Source organism: Leucopleurus acutus (genome assembly GCF_964270905.1).
Source record: "Leucopleurus acutus genome assembly, chromosome: 3".
Taxonomy (NCBI): Eukaryota; Metazoa; Chordata; class Mammalia; order Artiodactyla; family Delphinidae; genus Leucopleurus; species Leucopleurus acutus.
Genome location: NC_139145.1, coordinates 8,353,090 through 8,361,283, shown reverse-complemented (window position 1 = coordinate 8,361,283; position 8,194 = coordinate 8,353,090). Strand labels below are relative to the sequence as shown.

Genomic DNA, 8,194 nt, shown 5'->3' with positions numbered 1-8,194 from the left:
CGAGGCCACATCCTCCAGTCCTGGCCAGTATGAGACATCGCTGGGTGTGAGTCCTGGGAAAGATGTTGCAAAGGAGTGGTTTCATTTAGCCAGATCCCTCTCCTTCTTCTGTACAAGCAGACACCATGTCCAGGGCTAGAGGAGCCATCCTGTGACCATGAGGGTGAAAGCCACAGGCTAAAGAGAGTGTGGCCAGAAGTCACAACCATCCTGGTTCCCCAGTTGGTGTCCTTGTATGGCTGTACCAGCCCTGGATTGTTTATTTCTGGACATTCTGTTACACGAATAAGATGTACCTCTTGCTGGTACATGACATTGTCTTTTTTGGGGGGAGGCTGGGGGAAGGCAGGGATGGGTTTATTATGGCTGAATGCAGTCTCTAACTGGTACACTTAGTATATGGTCAATTTTTATAAATGCTTCATGGGTAGTTGAAATCAATGTATTCTACATATATTCACTAGATGGAGCATATTATTTGTGTTTAAAAGTCTTTTACACATTTTAAAATATTGATCTCTGTCTTAGCTCAGGCTGCTATAACAAAAATACTGTTGACTGGGTAACTAATAAACAACAGAAATTTATTTCTCACAGTCCTGGAGGCTGGAAGTACAAGATCAAGGCTGGTAGATTTGACGTCTGGTGAGGGCCCACTTCCTGGTTCATAGATGGCCACACTCTCGCTGTGTCCTCATGTGGCAGAAGGGGGAGCAAGAGAGCTCTCTGGGGTCTCTATAAAAATAAGGGCACTGATCCCATTCATGAAGGCTACATCCCCATGACCTAGTTACCTTCCAAGGGCCCCACCTCTTAATACCATCCTCTTGGGGCTGAGGCTTCAGCATGTGAATTTTGGGGAGCACAAACATACAGTCCTTAGCAGTTTCTGATCTATCATATACTGAGAAGCCTCTCAGTATATGATACTCTCCCACCATAAGTATGGATTACTGAATAAGTCTTGTAATTCTGTCAATTTTAAGTTTCATATATTTTGAAGAAATGGAATTAAATGAAAATATTTTTGACATTTTATAAGTTTCCAGATAATTGTTCCTTTTATTCTTATAGTGACCATCTTTCTCCCTAGCAATGAATATTCAACCATTCATCATCATACTAGCAAATAATTATTTAGTGCTTATTATTACTAGATAGTAGCTACTACCCTAAACTTCGTATCTTTTAGGTTATTTAGTCCTCACAGACTTTCAGGAAGGTACTGGTTATTATCCCCAATTCACAGATGAGGAAACTGAGGCCTGGAAAGTTGAGGTGAGTTTACAGAGGTATGTAAGGTGGTAAGTGACAGAGTCTGGCTCTTTCTACAGAGCTTCACCCCAGGGGGCCATTCTCCATTTTAACCTGTACTCACATGATTCTATTTTTGTGTTTTAAAGTTCTTTAATTGAGGCATAAATTAGGTAAAATTTCATAAGTTTTAGTATATACCTTAATGAATTTTATATATGTCTATACCACCCACATCAAATATAAAATATTTTATCTCCCCAGAAGTTTCCCTTGGGCCCTACCCCAGTCAATAAGCCCCATCATCAGAGGTAACCAGTATTCTGACTTCTATCACCATAAATCTGTTTTTCCTGTTCAGAGAAATAGAACCACACAGTATGTGGTTCTATTTCTGGTGTCTGGTGCCTGGTGTCTGCTGTTTTCACTTAATATAGTGCCCATGAAATTTATCTTTGTCACATTATCAGCAGTTTATTCTTTTTTTTAATTAAATTTTATTTTTTTTACATCTATATTGGAGTATAATTGCTTTACAATGTTGTGTTAGATTCTACTGTATAACAAAGTGAATCAGCTATATGTATACATATATCCCCATATCCCCTCTCGCTTACGTCTCCCTCCCAGCCTCCCTATACCACCCCTCTAGGTGGTCACAAAGCACTGAGCTGATCTCCCTGTGCTATGCAGCTGCTTCCCACTAGCTATCTATTTAACATTTGGTAGTATATATATGTCAATGCTACGCTCTCACTTCGTCCCAGCTTATGCTTCCCCCTCCTTGTGTCCACAAGTCCATTCTCTACATCTGCGTCTTTATTCCTGTCCTGTTCCTAGGTTCATCAGAACCTTTTTTTTTTTTTTGATTCCATATGTATGTGTTACCATACGGTATTTGTTTGCTTTTTCTGACTTACTTCATTCTGTATGACAGACTGTAGGTCCATCCCCCTCACTAAAAATAACTCAATTTCATTTCTTTTTATGGCTGAGTAAAATTCCATTGTACACGTGTGCCACATCTTCATTATCCATTCATCTGTTGATCGACACTTAGGTTGCTTCCATGTCCTGGCTATTGTAAACAGTACTGCAATGAACATTGTGGTACATGTCTCTTTTTGAATTATGGTTTTCTTGGGATATATGCCCAGGAGTGGGATTGCTGGGTCGTATAGTAGTTCTATTTATAGTTTTTTAAGGAACCTCCATACTGTTCTCATAGTGGCTGTATCAATTTACATTGCCTCCAACAGAGGGTTCCCTTTTCTTCACACCCTCTCTAGCATTTATTGTTTGTAGATTTTTTGATAATGGCCAGTCTGACTGGCGTGAGGTGATACCTCATTGCAGTTTTGATTTGCATTTCTCTAATGATTAGTGATGTTGAGCATCCTTTCATGTGTTTATTGGCAATCTGTATATCTTCTTGGAGAAATGTCTATTTAGGTCTTCTGCCCATTTTTTGGATTGGGTTGTTTGTTTTTTTGATATTGAGCTGCATGACCTGCTTGTATATTTTGGAGATTAATCCTTTGTCAGTTGCTTCATTTGCAAATATTTTCTCCCATTCTGAGGTTGTCTCTTTGACTTGTTTATGGTTTCCTTTGCTGTGCAAGAGCTTTTAAGTTTCATTAGGTCCCATTTGCTTGTTTTTATTTCCATTTCTTTAGGAGGTGGGTCAAAAAGGATCTTGCTGCGATTTATGTCATTGATTGTTCTGCCTATGTTTTCCTCTAAGAGTTTTTGAGTGTCTGCCCTTACATTTCAGGTCTTTAATCCATTTTGAGTTTATTTTTGTATATGGTGTTAGGGAGCGTTCTAATTTCTTACTTTTACCTGTAGCTGTCTAGTTTTCCCAGCACCACATATTGAAGAGGCTGTCTTTTCTCCATTGTGTATTCTTGCCTCCTTTACCAAAGGTAAGGTGACCATATGTGCGTGGGTTTATCTCTGGGGTTGCTATCCTTTTACACTGATCTATATTTCTGTTTCTGTGCTAGTACCATATTATCTTAATTACTGGGGCTTTGTAGTAGAGTCTGATGTCAGGGCGCTGACTCTGCCAGCTCCGTTTTTTTTTCCTTTCCCTCAAGATTGCTTTGGCTATTTGGGGTCTTTTGTGTCTCCATACAAATTGTGAAGCTTTTCGTTCTAGTTCTGGGGAAAATGCCATTGGTAGTTTGATAGGGATTGCATTGAATCTGTAGATTGCTTTGGGTGTATAGTCATCTTCACAATGTTGATTCTTCCAATCCAAGAACATGGTATATCTCTCCATCTGTTTGTATCATCCTTAATTTCTTTCTTCAGTGTCTTATAGTTTTCTGCATACAGGTCTTTTGCCTCTTTAGGTAGGTTTATCCTTAGGTATTTTATTCTTTTTGTTGCAATGGTAAATGGAAGTGTTTCCTTAATTTCTCTTTCAGATTTTTCATCATTAGTGTATATGAATGCAAGAGATTTCTGTACATTAATTTTGTATCCTGCTACTTTACCAAATTCATTGATTAGCTCTAGCAGTTTTCTGGTAGCATCTTTAGGATTCTCTGTGTATAGTGTCATGTTACTGCAAACAGCTTTACTTCTTTTCCAATTTGGATTCCTTTTGTTTCTTTTTCCTCTCTGATTGCTGTGGCTAAAACCTCCAAAACTATGTTGAATAGTAGTAGTGACAGTGGGCAAGCTTGCCTTGTTCCTGATCTTAGAGGAAATGGTTTCAGTCTTTCACCATTGAGAACGATGTTGGCTATGGGTTTGTCATATATGGCTTTTATCTGTTGAGGTAGGTTCCCTCTATGCCTACTTTCTGTAGAGTTTTTATCATAAATGGGTGTTGGATTTTGTCAAAAGCTTTTTCTGCACCTACTGAGATGATCATATGGTTTTTATTCATCAATTTGATAATATGGTGTATCACATAGATTGATTTGCGTATATTGAAGAATCCTTGCATTCCTGGGATAAACCCCACTTGATCATGGTGTACAATCCTTTTAATGTGCTGTTGGATTCTGTTTGCTAGTATTTTGTTGAAGATTTTTGCATCTATGTTCATCAGTGATATTGTCCTGTAGTTTTCTTTTTTTCGTTAAATCTTTATCTGGTTTTGGTATCAGGGTGGTGGTGGCCTCATAGAATGAGTTTGGGAATGTTCCTCCCTCTGCTATTTTTGGAAGAGTTTGAGAAGGATAGGTGTTAACTCTTCTCTAAATGTTTGATTGAATTCGCCTGTGAAGCCATATGGTTCTGGGCTTTGGTTTGTTGGAAGATTTTAATCACAGTTTCAATTTCATTACTTGTGATTGGTCTGTTCATATATTCCATTTCTTCCTGGTTCAGTCTTGGAAGGTTATACCTTTCTAAGAATTTGTCCATTTCTTCCAGGTTGTCCATTTTATTGGCATAAAGTTGCTTGTAGTAGTATCTTAGGATGCTTTGTATTTCTGCGGGGTCTGTTGTAACTTCTCCTTTTTCATTTCTAATTTTATTGATTTGAGTCCTCTCCCTCTTTTTCTTGATGAGTCTGGCTAATGGTTTATCAATTTTGTTTATCTTCTCAAAGAACCAGCTTTTAGTTTTATTCATCTTTGCTATTGTTTTTTTTGCTTCTATTTCATTTATTTCTGATCTGATCTTTATGATTTCTTTCTTCTGCTAACTTTGGGTTTTGTTTGTTCTTCTTTCTCTAGTTCCTTTAGGTGTAAGGTTAGATTGTTTATTTGAGATTTTTCTTGTTTCTTGAGGTAGGCTTGTATAGCTATAAACTTCCCTCTTAGAACTGCTTTTGCTGCATCCCATAGGTTTTGGGCCGTCGTGTTTTCATTGTCATTTGTCTCTAGGTATTTTTTTATTTCCTCTTTGATTTCTTCAGTGATCTCCTGGTTATTTAGTAACGTATTGTTTAGCCTCCATGTGTTTGTGTTTTTTACGTTTTGTTCCCTGTTATTCATTTCTAATCTCATAGCGTTGTGGACAGAAAAGATGCTTGATATGATTTCAGTTTTCTCAAATTTACTGAGGCTTGATCTGTGACCCAAGATGTGATCTATCTTGGAGAATGTTCTGTGCACACTTGAGAAGAAAGTGTAATCTGCTGTTTTTGGTAGGAATGTCCTATAAACTTTCTTTCATGATAGATGAATGTCTTGGGTGATTCTAGATGTAAACCACTGTGAGCTATCATAGGGTATCACCTGCTTTATACCCAATTATTCAGCATGATAAGCATGTGCTGCTCAATGGATCTTTTAGTGAAGTGCTCTGGGAGCAGTACATGATCTTACCACACTGTGTTTAGAGGGATCCGACAAGGTCTTGCTGGAGAGTGTGTACTCCTCAGACTCGGCTTTGGTTTTCTTCATCCTTTTGAACCATGTCCTGTACTGCTCTTTGACCTGTAGATGCAAAACGTGGTCTGGGTCAGAACAGAGAGGAATGAGGATGGGAAGAGTTTTGAGTAGGAGTCAGACAGTGATACCTGATGGCTTAGGAGGCAGTACACCAGGAAGATGAAGACACCCAGCAGGCTGTTGATGATGGTGAAGAGGTAGGCCATGATGTGGGCAGCCGGTCCCACCTGCAGGATTCCCAGACACCATGTACATCCCAAGATGAAGAGCTGAGCTGTGGCTTTAAATGTCATCATCCTGGGTAGGAAGCGAAAGGAGGCTCGTGATGCACCCTGAGCAAAACAATCAAAGCCATTTCTTTTCTACACCATGGATGCCTCTGACTGAGTTGTGGCCACTCTGATATTTACTGTCAGTGATTCTCGAAAAGAAATGCTTTTTCGATCCTGGATGGCATTTAGACTTGGACTGAAGTTGGTAGTGACACTTCATAATGTGGGTTTCAGTAGTATGATGTTGCATGAATATCCCCAGTTTCAATCAACTGATATTACTGTGGATGTTCTGTACACCTGGCTGTGTGTTGGACCCTGTGCATTAAAAATAACAAGGGCAAGATTTTTGTTTTCACAAACCTTACAGTCTACTGGAAAGCCAAATACAAATGGTCAATGATTAATTTGTGAATATTAGGTACCTCTGTCCTTGGTCCCTCCGATGCTGTTCTTATCCTTTTCCTCTCTATGAACTGACCCAGAGCATGCTTTGCCCAGATGATTCATTCTTTGTAAACTTGAGGAAAGCAAAGCACATCCCTAGCCTCTTAGAAGATGTGATATGTGGCTAATGAACCTGATTTCATCAGGTAGCGCAGTGTGGTTGAGGGTAGCAGGAGGAGCTTAAATAAAGGTATGGGCAGGAAAGGGCATCCTGGGTTCTGGGTCAGGTATGTAATTTCCTAAGTGGTTTATAAGTATGTAAATGTTCTCAGGACCTTTCTCATAGAGCCATGGTAGTAATCCCTGTTTTTCAGAACAAAGTTAATTCTCTTTGTAGCTGATGTAGTTTCATTCTTGGGTTATAGACGAATGGAATGTTTCCGGCTTGGGTGTCAGCAGAAAAACACTGTATCTGAACTTCCAAGGTGTGTGGCTGTACATCTTCCCTCAAGTCTGCTTAGAATTCCTGTGAATGTACATCAGGAGCTTGGAACCATATGGCCTCACTCCCGGGTCATGCTTTTTATGAGGAGCAATGTGTACCTCTGATCCATCTCACCTAGTGATCCAGAGAGTGGACATCATCAGTGTTGAGAGCTTGTTTTTCACAATCCAGAAGGTTATCAGGAAATTAATCTGCAGAAACACCATAAGGCATATTGAATACATCCACACCTGCTAAATGTTCCTCCTGGCTCATCCAACACCTAAACCAGCAGGTAGGAAGGTTTTTTATTTCACTACAGTCATAGAACACCAGACCAAACACCCAGTAACTCAGTTTGCATGGGAATTTACATCTTTAAACACTGAAAGTCCCGTGTCTAAGGAAACAATCCTTCTTGGTTTTAAAGTGGAAATTCCTGCATCCTGGGGGTCCACTCATTCCTGAACAAACTGGAAAAACTGGTCACTCTGCCTATACTCCTCTTTAGACCTCTGCTTTTGATTCACGCTCAACCAGATAGGAAGGATGCTCTGACGTCATCCATTACTCACAGAGAAGATGGTGCAGACAGGGCCAAGAAAGGTCCATATAAATCCTTTGTCTGTGTGGAGCCAGCATCTATGAAAGAGGTGGAAGGAGATTCAAGAATATATTGGCCTTACCAGTCCCCTCCACCAGGAAGTCTACACAAGCCACTGAACCAACATTACCCACTGGGAGCAGACAGCAAAAACAATGGGAACTACAAACCTGCAGCCTGCAAAAAGGAGATGCCAAACACAGTAAGTTAAACAAAATGAGAAGACAGAGAAATATGCAGCAGATGAAGGGGCAGGGTGAAAACCCACCAGAGCAAACAAAAGAAGAGGAAATAGGCAGTCTACCTGAAAAAGAATTCAGAATAATGATACTAAAGATGATCCAAAATCTTGGAAATTGAATGGAGAAAATACAAGAAACGTTTAAAAAGGACTTAGAAGAAGTAAAGAGCAAACAAACAATGGTGAACAACACAATAATTAAACTTCTCTAGAAGGAACAATAGCAGAATAACTGAGGCAGAAGAATGGATAAGTGACCTGGAGATTAAATAGTGGAAATAACTACTGCAGAGCAGAATAAAGAAAAAAGAATGAAAAGAACTGAGGACAGTCTCAGAGACTTCTGGGACAACATTAAAAGCACCAACATTCGAATTATAGGGGTCCCAGAAGCAGAAGAGAAAAAGAAAGGGGCTGAGAAAATATTTGAGCAGATTATAGTTGAAAACTTCCCTAACATGGAAAAGAAAAGAGTCAATCAAGTCCAGGAAGTGCAGAGGGTCCCATACAGGAAAAATCCAAGGAGAAACACACCAAGACACATATTAATCAAACTATCAAAAATTAAATACAAAGAAAAATTATGAAAAGCAGAAA

The 8,194-nt window shown here is 39.3% G+C and overlaps 1 protein-coding gene across 1 annotated transcript in view; it reads right to left on the bottom strand.

Annotated features, from left to right (window-relative positions):
- Positions 1-135: 135 nt before the first annotated feature.
- Positions 136-8,194, bottom strand: part of LOC309959975 (adhesion G protein-coupled receptor E2-like) — a gene marked incomplete at both ends in the record, with an annotated part of 32,157 nt that continues 24,098 nt past the window's right edge. Inside the window, 5 exon segments of the mRNA XM_082836515.1 lie at positions 136-177; positions 5,544-5,654; positions 5,738-5,906; positions 6,888-6,964; positions 7,328-7,394. Of these exon segments, the coding sequence (XP_082692641.1) occupies positions 136-177; positions 5,544-5,654; positions 5,738-5,906; positions 6,888-6,964; positions 7,328-7,394 (466 nt within the window).